This window comes from Alexandromys fortis, unplaced genomic scaffold (assembly GCF_014885135.2).
Source record: "Alexandromys fortis isolate MF-2015 unplaced genomic scaffold, M_Fortis_MF-2015_v1.1 scaffold_3, whole genome shotgun sequence".
NCBI classification, from domain to species: domain Eukaryota; kingdom Metazoa; phylum Chordata; class Mammalia; order Rodentia; family Cricetidae; genus Alexandromys; species Alexandromys fortis.
The window spans coordinates 10,939,688-10,954,133 of record NW_026067909.1 but is presented as its reverse complement, the minus strand read 5'-3'; the positions used below and the strand labels follow the sequence as shown (position 1 = coordinate 10,954,133).

The 14,446-nt window shown below is 44.6% G+C and overlaps 1 protein-coding gene across 1 annotated transcript in view; it reads left to right on the top strand.

Annotated features, from left to right (window-relative positions):
* The first annotated feature begins 5,929 nt into the window (after positions 1–5,929).
* The window catches only part of Ins (insulin), a 40,979-nt gene continuing 32,462 nt past the window's right edge, over positions 5,930–14,446 (top strand). The window contains exon 1 of the mRNA XM_050136481.1: positions 5,930–6,181. Within this exon, the coding sequence (XP_049992438.1) occupies positions 6,142–6,181 (40 nt within the window). The 5' untranslated portion in view covers positions 5,930–6,141. The remainder of the gene's footprint in view (positions 6,182–14,446) is intronic.

Sequence of the window (14,446 nt, the reverse complement as noted above, 5' to 3'; positions counted from 1 at the left end):
CCCTGGTCATTATCTCAATAAAGAAAGGAAAGGTCTCAAGGAGTGCTTCTGGTCTCTGCGTCACCACAAGGATAGCTCTGGGCACTCATAGTTGCTCCGGCTTCACTGGAGGTTTAGACGGTTTCTTCTCCCATCTCCTTCTTCTGACCCAAGCCTCCTAAGCAGGCAGAAGTTTCTGGTGTCGTCTCCCTGCCAATTCTGAGCTCTCAAACAGCACTTTCTCTGTGCCCAGGAGTCTTAGGCACTGAAGAAGTAGACAGAGGGATGAAGAGGGCAGGCGAGACCCAGCAGCAGTGGGGCTCCACCTACACTATACCTAAGGAGCCCCAGGGGGAGGATTATATCCCAGCCGGACTCTGAAATGTCTTAGACTTTGGGAATCACTGAGGAAGGTCTCTGATTTAAGTGAGACCCTGGGAAACACCTTACAGTTTCAGTGAGACTCTGGGAAAGGCCTTGGGCCCTAGAGAGACCTTGGGAAAATCCTAGACTCCAAAGTGATTCTGGGGAAGTCTTTGGGCCCCAGAGAGACCTTGGAAAGTCTTTACTCCAAAGCAGCCCTGGGGAAGACCCTGGGTCCCAAAGAGAGCCTGGTCTTGGGTTCCAGGAAGAACCCGAGGAAGGTCTTAGTCCCCACTGAAACCTAGAGAAGGCTTTACTTTGTTATAGTATGGAAGGTGTTAGGCCTCAGTGAGATCCTTTTATGCCACTGAGATCCTGCCAATGTCTTAGTTCTCAGTGAGGTCCAGGGTAAGGTCATCACCCAGGGAAGGCCTTTTGCCTCATTGAAGTCCTGGAGGCAGATTGTAGGCCACAATGGGATCTCGGGGAGGCCTTAGGTCCCAGTGAGACCCTGAGAAAGGTTATTGGCTTATGGTCTACCCCAGGGAAGAGACCCTAGATAAGGTCTTAGGGTCCAGTGAGAACCTAAGAAGGCCTTAAGACATAGAGAAATACTGTAGCAGACCTTTGGTTTTAGTGAGGCCATGGAAGAAGGCTTTAGGATCCAGGGAAACTCTGGAAAGCCCTTATCCCCAGTGAGACCCCAAGGAAAGCCCTAGGCTTGCTTTTGTGAAACCAAGAGAAGAACTTCGACTCCACTGAAGGAGTGGATGGGTGGCCTGAGACCCCCTATTAAACCCTGGAAAAGACTTAGGCCCCAGGAAGACATGGAGAAGGCTTCATGTTCTTGTGAAATACTAGGAAGGTTTTAAGACTCAATGAGAACACCTGTAAGACATGTAGACTCAGTAAGACCTTAGTGAAGCGGTTCTCAACCTCTGGGTCATGACCCCTTGGGGGTCAAATGATCCTCTCACAGGAGTCACCCACAAACACAGGAAAACACAGACATTTGCATTATGATTCATAACAGTAGCAAAATTACAGTTATGAGGTAGCAACAAAAATAATTTTATAGCTGAGGTTACCACACATGAGGAACTGTGTTAAAGAGTTGGAACATTAGGAGGGTTGAGAAACACTGCCTAGGGGAAGGCTTTAGTCCACAATGAGAACCTACAGAAGGTCTTAGGCCTCAATGAAAATCTGGGGAAGGTCTTGGCCAATAGTGGGACACTGGGGAAGACCTTAGACCTCAATGTGACCCTGGGGAAAGCTTTAGGCAACTGAGGGACATTGGGGAAGATGCTAGGCCCCATTGGAACTCTAAGGATTGGCCTTAGACCACAGTGGGATCCTGGGAGGCCCTAGGCCCTACTGAGATCCTTGGGTAGTCCTTAGGTCCCAGTAAGAACCTGAGGAAAGTATCAGGCTCCAAAGAGAACTTGAAGAAGATCTTTGGCCTCAATGGGAGCTTAGAAAAGATCTAAGGCCTTAGAATGCCTGGGTGAGATACAACTGAAACCAAGTGGAAGGCCTTAGAACACAGTAAGATGCTGAGAAAGACAGTTTGCCTCTGTGAGACCCTGAGAAAATGTTAGGTTGCAGTAGGACTCTAGGGAAGCTCTTAGGCCCAGGGAAAACCCTGAGAAAACCCCAGACCCCAGTGACATTCTAAGAACAACTTTAGATCCCAGTGAGATATTTTCTCTGGGAAAGATTTTGGCTACAATAGTACCTGGGGGAAGGCCTTGGGCCCCAATGAGGACCTCAGAAGACCTTAGGTCCCAATAATATACTACAGAAGACTTTGGGCCCCAGTAAGTACTCGGGAAGATATTAGTCCCCAGTAAGATAATGGGGAAGGCGTTAGATCACAGCCTTATACCCTAGTGAGAACCTGGAAAGGCTTTAGGCCCAGGGACAATCTAGGTAAGGCCTTAGGTAGTAACGAAAACTTGAGAAAGTCTTTAGGTCCAAGTGAAAATATGGGGGAAGGTCTTAATTTCCCCTGAGAACCTGAGAAGGCCTGAGCTCCCAGTGAGGTCTGGGGAAAGCCTTAGAACCAAGTGAGAGCATGGGGAAGGTCTTAGGTCCCAGTGAGACTCTGAGACGGAAGCCTCAGGCCCCAGTGATATTCTGGGGATTGCCTTAGATAGCAGTGAGTACCTGGAGAAGGCTTTGTGTCCTAATAAAAACCTGGAAAAATCTTAGTGCTCAGTGAGATCCTGGAGAAGCATTTTGACCACAGTGAAATGAGGATGAAGGCCTTATGACACAGTAAAAACCTGAGGAAAGCCCTAGACACCAGTGTGAATCTGGGGATCTCTTTCTGCCTTAGTGAGCACTGGAGAAGACATTAGACCCTAATGAGATCCTGGAGAAAGGCTTAGATCCCAGCAAGAATCTCAAGAAAACTTCTAGTTCTAACTCAAGTTAGAATGGGGGGTGCACATAAGCCCAAGTAAGAATCCAAGGTCATGAGCAAGAAGGTAGGTATGTGTAGTTGGTATAACAAAAGCTGTATTTTGTTACACCGAGGTTTTCACACAAGGTTCACACTCTGAGTTCCTGACTACAGTCTTAAGCCTATCTCTTAAAAAATGCCCATCTTTATGGCATTCCCAGGTTTTCACTGGGGCCAATGGGCATCTCCTGATTCTCAGTGGAGCCAAAGGCCTTCCTCAGTATGATGAGCATAATAAAAATGCCTTTTTGTAATGAGTCTTTTTCTGTCTCACCAGTCAGCTCCCAGATAATGACATGGAGACTTCTTATTAATCATGAAAGCTTGGCCTATAGCTTAGGCATGTTTCTAACTGGCTCTTATAACTTAAACCCATTTATAATCTACATTCTATCATGTGGCATTACCTCTCTTCCATCTTGTACCTCCCGTTTCCTATCTGTTTCTCCTGGTATGTTCTGCATGTCTAGATTTCTCCTCTTCTTCCTTTCTCTCCCTGGAAACCCCACCTATACCCCTTGCTTACCTATTGGCTATTTGGCTTTTTAATACACTAATCACAGCTATACACCTTCACACAGTGCACCAATATCCCTTAACACCTTTTAGTCATGAAACAAAAATAGCTTAGTCAGGAACCCCACTATACCCAACACTGTGCCTGATAACTAGACATACTACTGCACAGGCAGAGAACTCCATGATTCCTACTTGAGCAAAACGTAGTAGCTCTTTGCCTCTTCAGGACTACTGGAGACATTGATCTGTCCTGTAGCTTGGGTACCAGTGAGAACCTGGAAAGGCCTTAGATCTCAGTGAGATAGTGGGGAGGGCTTGGAGATGCACAGAGATGCTGGGGAAAGCCTTAGATCCTAGTAAGTACTAGAGAAAGGCCTGGGGCACTAGTGCAAACATGGAAAATGTTTCTGTATAACTGAGATACTGGAGAAGGCCTTGGTCCAAAGTGGGTGTCTACAGTAAAATACTAGGAAGGCCACAGGCCCCTGTGAGTATGTGGTAAAAGCATTATCATCCAGTCAGCATCCTGGTAGATCCTTAGGCACCACTGAGAACCTGTGAAAAAAGGTTCTCCTAGACCCCAGTGAGAACCTGGAGAAAGTCTTAGGTCCCAGTCAGATACTGAAGAAGGCCTTGGGCCCCAATATAAACCTAGATTACAAAGAAAACTTGGTAAGGCTGTTAGCCCCTTTAGTCCCTGTGAGTACCTGGGGAAGGCCTTATGACCCAGTTAGAACCTAGGTAAATATTAGGTCCCAGTGAGAACCTGGGGAAAGGCCTTCTCACAGTGACATTCTGGGGGTGGCATTAGACCTCTCTGAGAATCTGGGGAAGGCCTAGGCCCCATTGAGATCTGAGGGAAGGTCTTAGGTCCCAGTGAGAACTCAGGAAGAACTGAGGCCCCAGTGAGATCCAGGGAAAGGTTTAGAGCAGGGTGAGAACCCAGAAGAATGTTTTAGGGCCCAGTGAGACCCTGAGAAGGCCTTAGGACCCATTGAGAATCTGGACAGGCCTAGCACCAGTGAGAACTGGGACATGCCAAAGGACCTATTGAACCTGGAAAGGCCCAACACCATAGTGAAAACCTTGGAAGGCTTTAGAGCCTTATGAGTACTTGTGACTGATATGTGGCCCCAGTCAGAACCTTTTCCTTTTTATTTGGACAAAAAAGGGGAAATATTGTGGAATAATCTTTTTGTACACTGTGAAGATGTGGCATTCTGATTAGTTTAATAAAAAAAACCGAACAGCCAATAGCTATGTAGGATATTCAGGCACACAGGGTGCTGAGAAGAAGAAGGGGAGAGTCATCAGCCAGTTGGAGAGGAAGCAACATGGGTGGTACAGAGTAAAGAAAATAAAGCCACGAGACAAAAGTAGATTGACAAAAATGGGTTAATTTAAGTTGTAAGAGCTAGTTTTTCAGCCAAGTTTTTATAATTAGTAATAAGTCTCAATGTCATTATTGAGGAGCCAGTGGTACCAACCAACAGGTCTAATTAAAAATAGTGCCGATGTCTGACCACCTATATCCACATAAGAACTGAGAAAGCTTTTAAAAAGGTTCTAAACACACAAAAATGGAGCCAGATGTCTGATGTGGAGTTTCCCTCTGTGTGCTTGAATACCATTAATGAATAAAGAAACTGCCTTGGCCTGTTGATAAAGCAGAACTTAGGTAGGCAAGGAAAACTAAACAGAATGCTGGGAGAAAGGAGGCAGAGAAAAAGAGAGATGCCATGGAGCCTCCAGAGTCAGACATGCCGAATCTTTGTTGGTAAGCCACTGCCATGTGGTGATATACAGATTAATAGAAATGGGTTGAATTAATATAAGAGTTAGCCTATAAGAAGCTAGAGCTAATGGGTCAAGCAGTGTTTTAAATAACCAGTTTCTGTGTGATTATTTCGGTTCTGGGCAGCTGAGAGGAACAAGTGGCCTCCTCCTACAGATGTGCCTTCCCAGTCTTGTGTCTCTCATGCCTGCATGGCATAGAGACACATTTCCTTGCAGCTGCCTGCATGCTTGAGCCCCCAGTGTGCCATGAACTGAGCCACATGGCAGGCAGGTTTAAGTCAGATCATGTGTTGCATTGGGGGAAAGGTTCTGCTTTTATTTTCACAGGAAACAAAAGGCTGTGGCTTCCTTCCAGATGAGTGGAGATCAGATTTTACTGGGGTACACCTCCTGAGTGTCTTGGTTATAGACATGGGAAGGAACCCAAAAGAGACTACAGGGCAGGTGATGTGTAAGCTGATCCCTTGACATGGGAACAGCTCCGAGATGAGCTGAGACATGATAAATCTTGTTGGCTACAGAGCCTTTGTAACTTATCATCACATGCTATCCTTTCATATGACAAGGATAGAGATTTATATTACAGTTTGATTATACAGTTCAAATGGACTTATGCCCGTTAAATTGGGAGCATAGCCCCCCCCAGGCCCCAGGCCTGAGAGTTGTATTGGTCTGGACTCCAAATCCCAGCATGCCAGGTCCCACTCCCACAGGGTATTTAAATAAACTCCCAAAAGAGGAACAGGTGGTCTCTTTCTCCTCCTCCTGGTGGCTGCATTCCTGGCCTCCTGGTTCCTCCTCAGAGCCACCTGAGAGCGCAGGAATCCCATTAAACCTGGATATTTTTTAATTTGGCTTGTTTTGATTTGGCTTGATTGGGATTTTTGCGTCAGCAGAAGTTCGCGTTAGGAAAATTTCCTAACATCAGAGAGGTCCCACCAGGTAGGGCGGTCTTTCCGTGTGGCCCTAGGCCACTGTTGAAAGTCCCCTAGTCTACAATCTGAGCTCTCCACACTATGCTAAAACCGGCTCCTGGGCGACAGCAGCTACGTCTTGGTGAGTCCATTTTCTTGTCTATGCTTTGTATTCATATTTGCTGTTTATTGGACTCTGGTTAAAGCCACGAGCTCGTGCCAAGAGTTTGATCTCAGTAGCGGCCAGACCAGCAAGACTGGGCTCTGCTGAGGTGGGCTTTGTTTGCTTTAGGACACCAAGAATTCAATTTCCACAACCTTGTTGGGCCTGAGAGCTATTTTAGCGGATGCACTGTAATAGACTTAGGCCACTTGGTTGGGCATAGACTTTTAAATGGGCACTTGCAGTTCAAAGCCAGATCCGCTGTCTCCCCTGGGATGCCTCTTACAAAATCTTTTAAAATTGAGCCTGTCCGATACAATCTGTCCCAAATGGCTAATTTCCCTATGCACTAATATTGGCCTCAACCATCCTCTGGGACCTTGACAAATGGATAGAGCTTACCACATCCACGGTTGTTTGGGCTCTGTGCTCTCGCCCCTCCCTCAGTAGCCAGTACCTTGCAGCACCAGGCTGCCAGAGGCCCTGGCCCCTCCCCTACTCCCTCAAGCCCACACTACCCAACCCCCTCCAGTGGAGCAACATTCTTCACATTCCTCTCCTTTCTGGTCTTACCCCTCTCTTCCCAAATCCGGAGGCTCAAGGTCAACTTCCACCTCGTCCACCTTACCCTCCCCACCCTACCTCATCACTCCACCCTCTGCACACTGGGTTAGCCCCTCCCAATCCTCCCCGTGTTCCCTTTTCTCTTCCAGATCTCTCTCAGATAGAAAAGCAGCTAGGTTCCTTTTCTACTAAATCCTTCTGCTTACCCATTTTATTTCTCAGTCAGCACCAGATATTAGGAAATAGTTAAGAAAGGTTGAGGGGGTCCCCAAACCCCTTCATGAAAACTGGTAAAAATGGCCTTTACATGGCTACATCAGGCAGCTAACCTACAGGCCCAGGCCTTAGCAGCTGCCCTAGGGTCGCAGCAAGGGGAACAAGGGAAGCCAACCACAAGGCTCTACCCTGGTGGAGCCCAGCCTAAGTCAACCTCACAGGCAAGCTATTTCAAATGTGGCCTAAATGGTCATGCGGCATGATGTTGCACTACACCTCCTCCAAGGTTATGTCCTATCTGCCAGCAGCCTGGATACCAGAAATCACAATGCCCCCCTGTGGGCTTGTCCTCTATGCCATGCCACGGAGGTCCAGCCTCACCAACATTGGCAAGTGAAACTGTGCCAGCCTTCAAACGTCTCAGCCTTGCAGAGAATTGACGCTGCCCAGACTTGGTATATCCCGTAACCCTATCCGAGCCTAGGGTAAAGCAACAGGTAGCGGGTAAGTCCATTACTTTTATTCTCACTCAGGCCTTAAGTTTCCCTCACCAATTTCAGTTATGGGAATAGATGGGACCCATTCCTCCCCACTTAAAACTTTGCCACTGCCTTTTATTTTTTTTTAATATTTATTTATTATGTATACAGTATTCTGTCTGTGTGTGTGTCTGCAGACCAGAAGAGGGTACCAAACCTCATTACAGATGGTTGTGAGCCACCATGTGGTTGCTGGGAATTGAACTCATGACCTTTGGAAGAGCAGGCAATGCTCTTAACCACTGAGCCATCTCTCCAGCCCTGCCTTTTATTCTTGCAGGACAATTTTTCTCTCATTCTTTCTTAGTAATACCTGCTTGCCCAGCACCTTTACTGGGTTGAGAAATCCTTAGCCGCTTCCCCAAAGCTTTGTTCCGCTTCTTGGAGCACATTTTGACCCCACCCATCTCTGAGATTGTTTTTTACAGGTTCACTCCTCCTGCCAGACGTGTGCCCAGGCCAACTCACAAAGGGCTCTCTACAGACATCAGTCTCTACACCAGCTTTGCGGGCCCCAACTGGGTAAAGACTGGCAGGTTGATTTCTCTTATGCCTACTCATAAAAAAACTCCGTTATCTCTTAACACTTGTGGACACTTTTACAGGATGGATAGAAGTGTTTCCAGCCTCCAGGGGAACAGCAGATGTGGTGGCTCAGGTACTCCTAAACCACATCATTTCTCGGTTTGGTGTCCCATGAACCATTCAGATGGACAATGGGCTAGCCTTCACTTCCAGGGTCACTGAGCTCGTGTCAGAAGCTCTCAACATCTGGAAATTCCACACCCCCTACCATCCACAATTCTTGGGAAAGGTGGAGAGGGCCAATGAACTCATCAAACAACAGCTAACCAAGATCTCTATTGAACTCAGGTTATCTTGGCCCTCCCTTCTCCCCAGTGCCCTTACTCACCCCAGAGCCACCCCACATTCCCCTATGGGCCTGAGCCCTTTTAAGATGCTTTATGGCAGGCCCTTTCTCCTTAACCATCACCTCCTAGTTCAAAGTCCTCCACTGGCAGGGTACCTACCCTACTTCTCCCTTTTAAGGTCCCTCCTCTGTTCACACACTGACAGTTGTCTCCCTGCCCCCACACCAGACCCTACTGCCCCTAAACCGCCCCCACTCTCCCCAGGGGACAGAGTACTCCTCAAACAGTTAACTCCTAGGTCTCTTGAACCTTGGTGGACAGGATCTCACACAGTAATCCTCACCACCCCCTCAAATGTCAAGCTCTTGGGACACCCATGCTGGTACCATCTCTCCAGGATAAAATGGGCACCTACTCAGGACACTTGGTCTGTCCAGCAGACAGGACCTTCCACCCTCCGGTTTTCCAGGATGCCACAATGAAGGGCCTACCGGCTCCTCATCCTGGCACACTCATCTTTGGTAATAACAATATATTTTCTTCCTAGACATCTGCCTTCTCCCCCAAGGAACAGATGCCTGACGTCTCCGGGATGACAGTACATGGGATACCTTTCCAGCCACACCTCTTGCTGAGTGTGGACCCACCAACACCTAGCTCTCCCCTTTCCCACATCCCTCTATACCCACAGGAAGTAGCCAGACTTGAGTCAATGCCCCTTTTCCATAGAGAGCCTATCACTTCAATTTCCTGTCATCACTATATCCAAAGTGTCTAGAATGTTAAGTTGGGAGCACAGACCCCAGCCCCTTACATCTACCCCAGCCCCCAGGCTTGTGAGTTGTATTGGTCTGGACTCCAAATTCCAGCATGCTAGGTCCTGACCCCTCCCTGGGTGTGTGTGTGGGGGGGGGGGGATCAGGACCACTCCCATGGGGTATTTAAGTGAACTCCCAAAAGAGGAACATGCGATCTCTTTCCCCTCTTCCTGGTGGTCGCATTCACAACCTTTCAGCGGTTCCCCCCCGGGGCCACCCAAGAGTGCAGGACTCCTATTAAACCTGGATAATTTTTAATTTGGCTTGTTTTAATTTGGTTTGATTGGGATTTTTGCATTGGCAGAGAGGTCACGTTAGGAAAAATTCCTAACAATGCCTATTACCTGCTCAAACATAAAACAAAAATCATCTCTAACTGTATTGTGCACACCACACATTCTGTATCTGTGTTAATGCAGATAGGTATGTTATCTTTGAATGTTTACATATTTTCAGAGCAACAGGACCAGACATCAGTGAAAACAGGTGGCCCAGGTGATAGAGTATCTCAGATGGCCTCTGTTACAGTTTCCTTAGAGTTCTGTAGCCAAAACAGCTTCAAGGCTCCTGATTGAGATGGTCTAGCCTCACAGACTACTCCTGCCAGGACTTCAGATAAGCCTTGCACTATCTCACTGCACAGGGACTGGACAAAAAATAATACAGCTAGCTCTCCCAGGACTTGACCATTATTTCAACTTTTCCAGAGTCTCCTAAATATGCCAACACCCTCAAAAAAACAGGAAAGAGTAAAGAAACTATGATACTCACATTCCCAAGAGGTGGAGTAGATGGCTGTTGGTCATTCGATGGGTTATAGATGTTTGTCATTATTTAGGGGCATTGATTGATTACAAGTTTTTATTGGTCATGGTCAGGAAAAAAGCTAAACAAAACAGATTCAAGGATCTATTTCTGAAGGAAAAAGGGGAGATATAGTATAGAAATGATAAGATAAAAGGGTAGATTGTTGAGTCTACATTTAAACAACCACTAGTCTCATTATTTTACATTGGTATGGGTTTTTGTATATTGATACAAATTTAAGGTTATTTTTATTACACTGTGTATATGTTTATATTCTTGCTTAAGATTTTGTACCTATGCAGTTCATTTTAAAATGTAATATAAAGCTTTAGTCCTTAAAATCTATTTAGAATAATAAAGGAATACAGGTTAATAGTCACCTATAACAACTAAACTTAGAGTCATGTTAAGTATGTTTTCAAGGTCATGCAAAGATATACTTTAGATAGAGAGGTGAAGGCCGGGCGGTGGTGGTGCATGCCTTTAATCCCAGCACTTGGGAGGCAGAGACAGGTGGATCTCTGTGAGTTCGAGGCCAGCCTGGTCTAGAAGAGCTAGTTCCAGGACAGGAACCAAAAGCTATGGAGAAACCCTGTCTCAAAATCAAAAAANAAAAAAAAAAAAAAAAAAAAAAAAAAAAAAAAATAGACGGAGAGGTGAACTTCAAATACCTTAAGATATTTAATAATCTGAGGTTTCTATGACTGTGAGACATATCTGTACCTGGAAGTACCAATTTACTTCAAAAAAAAGGATGACAGACATCAAAGAAGTTCAATATAGAGTTTGCTTTCTTTGTAGTGAAAGCTAGCCATTTTGGCAAGAAATTGCCCTTGCCTGAACTGCTGACAATATGCTGTTTAAACTGGAGGAAAAGAAAGCAACTGCTGAACTTTTCCAAGACAGGGTAGGATAGTCCATCAAAAATTCCTGATTCACAAAAATGTCTTCCAGATCTTCTAGGTCTATAGGCCAAAGATGGATTCCCCAAAGTTGCAGAGAAACCACAGGTGACTGTCCAGGCAGACATCTCTGTCATTTTGGAAGAGGTTTGAATTGCATTTCCTGTTTACTTAGGTAATATCATATTCTTCTGGTGTCTTTGATGGAGTTGAAGACTATATAGTTATATTTTTCCTTAGTGTTGATAGAAGGCAAATTAGTATAAAACTGTGGACTTACCAAATTAGGATAAATAATAGAGAATTTTCTTTGAATATGAAAATTCAAATGGACTGGACATTCTAAATGTAATTCTTACCTGACAACTGTTCTTATTTTTATACTTTTATTGTATTAGAGTTAAAAAATTCCCTTCTTATTTAGATAAAAGGGAGAAATATTGGGGAATAATATATTTGTGCATTGTGAAGATTTGTCACTCGAATTGGTTTACTAAAAAAGATAAACGGCCAATAGCTAGGCAGGATTTTCAGGGCAGAGAGAATGCTTGGAAGAAGAAGGGTGAACTCACGTGGAGATGCCAGGAGATGCAGAGCTAGCAGAATAGGCAATACTTAGATGGGGTAAATGAGCCTCATGACAGCACATGGATTTTTTTAAAATGTGTTAATTTAAGTTATAAGAGGTAGCTAAAAACAAGCTTAAGTTATAGAGTGAGCTTTCTTAATTAAAAAGAAGTCTCAGTGTAGTTATTTGGGAGCTGGTAGGCAAAACAGAGTAAGACTGGCTACAACAGTTGACAACCTATGAAACAACACAGGCCCCAATGGCATTCTGGGGAAGCTGTAAGGCACAGTGACAGCATGGGGGAAAAAGAGGCCCCCTTAAATTCCTGAGTGATGCTTTAAGCTCTAGGGAGAACCATTAGGAGGTTTTAAGTCACAGAGAGAATCTCTGGTAATGAGGATTTTTGAGGACCAACTTCAATGTCCCCTCAGGGTTCAGAGAGAATGTTAAATCAAGTTGGGAGGGCTTAGAAAAACCTGAGGGTGAATGAACAAACTCCCTCACACATGCTGTTCCAAGCAAGCCTCTTTACTCTTTTGCTTCTATTCTAATTCTCCTGTCCTACTTCTAATTTCTTCTAGCTTCTTCCTCTAGCTTCCTCTTCTAGTCTAAAGACTCTTCTCCTTCAGGAGCCTTGAATCGACAAAGAAAAATACAAGCATTACCCTCTCATTGGTCAAAAGCACATTCCTAGGATAAGTGATAGGGAGCTGAGCCATTGCTATGACAACACAAGGATCCAAGCTTACTGGACTAAGACATTGACCAGAGAGCTGAGGTACAATGCCCAGTGAGATAAGTTGTGAGACATAGGTCTTTTGTTAACAGACTGGCAACCAAAAGATTGGCATGCTTTTCTTAGGGTGCTTTGTGTAGCAACCTTGGTTGGATGTCTGCGACTCTGACCTTGTGCGTAACTGTAAAGTTTCAAACTTATGATCTATTTACAAAAAGCCTTTAGTCTAGTTTGAATTTGTTCTGAGGTGAAAGTGAGGTAATTGTGTGCAGTTAGTCTTTAAGTGTACACAGCTCTTATGGGACAAATAGATTCAGTTGTGAAGCATGTCTCATTATATACACTATATATCAAAATTACACAGCCAAGTGAAAAGTCATCTTCCTGACCACCCACAGAAATATGTGCCCAGTAGATGAACTATTTTCATGAGATAAACACACAAGCAGTGGGGAAACACCCAAAGCTATTCTTAGAGAAGAAATGAAGATTTTTTAGAGAAGAAATGAAATGATTCATGAGAGAAATTACAGACAGGAGTGTTGGCAGAGCTTTCTGTCCCATCAGGTCCCACATCTGTTTAGTCCCAAATTGTAGAAGGAGCTGCGGGCCGCTTCCGCCTCCCAGCTCCCAGCCACTGGCTAGCTTTACCCAAAATAACAACACACAAATTGTATTCATTTAAAACACTGCTTGGCCTCTTATATCTAGCCTCTTCTTGACTAACTCTCATATCTTGATTAACCCATTTCTAATAATCTGTGTAGCACCACGAGGTGCTGGCTTACCGGGAAAGATTCAGCATGTCTGACCTGGTGGCTGGCTTCATCGCGTCTGACCTCATTTCCCTTCCAGCATTCTGTTCTGTCTACCCCACCCACCTATGTTCTGACTTATCAGGCCAAGCAGTTTTCTTTATTAATCAGCCAATGAAACAACAGATAGATAAAGACCCGTCTACATCACCAAATAAACACACAGAGGCCTACATTAATTATAAACTGGTTGGCCTATTAGCTCAGGCTTCTTATGAACTCTTGTAACTTATATTAGGCCATAATTCTTGTCTGTGTTAGCCATGTGGCTTGGTATTTTTTTCGGTGAGGCATTCACATCTTGCTTCCTCTGTGTTTGGACGACAACTACAGATTGACTCTTTCTCTTTCCAGATTCTTCTTTTTTCATTGCCCCACCTCTACTTCCTGCCTAGTTGCCCTGCCTATATTTTCTGCCTGGCTACAGGCCAATCAGCATTTTATTAAACAAGTACAAGAAACAAATCTTTACAGGGTAAAACCAATGTCCCACAGCACTTACCCCCATTTTTTTTCAAAACAAGAACTTTGAATCGAATCTCACTTGTTTAGCTTTCTTCCTAACTATTATCCATACAATTTGTAACCACAACTCTAAACAAAGAAAATATCCATTATGCACTTTTTGGGAATGATGGCATAGTTTTCTAGGATACTTCCTGTTGATTGAGGGAGCTGATAATCTTATGGGGACCTAAAGAAAATATTGAATTATAGTCAAGTCCTGAATGGAATATTCTGTGAGGCTTGATCATCTCAGCCAGCAGCCTTGAAACTGTTCTGGATGCAGAACTCAGAGGAAACTCCAACAGAGGTCCTCTGAAATGTTGGATCATCTGGACCATCTGCTTCTATTGGAGATTCTTCAGGGGGTCTTCCTTAATCCAACCTGATTTTTCTTAGCCCAGAATGAATCAACAGCCTCTCACTTTCTGTGGAAACAAAAGCAAAACCTCTTCTCCAAAGTAACATACCTTTTGACTTAGATTTTGAAGTCAAGGCATTTTCAAAATATGTATGTTGGATTAATCCAGCAGCATTTGTAATCAAATGTCTTTTTTAGCAGCTTTTGCTCCTTCCTCACCCATCAGACAATTTAAAGACAACACAATAATATACAGTATCCAGATTCTGTGTATTTCTCATTTTTACGTGGCTTTATTTTAAACTCTATTTCTTTTATTTTTAATTTTAATTTTTGGCTTTTTGAGACAGGGTTTCTCTGTGTATCTTTGGCTGTCCTGGAACTCACTCTGTAGACCAGGCTGTTCTTGAACTCACAGAGATCTGCCTGCCTCTGCCTCCCAAGTGTTGGGATTACAGGTGTGTGCCAGCAAACTCAACTACTCTCTTTTTTTTCTTTTAAGGACTTTATCCTTCTTCTTTTCTCTCCCATGCCTACATATA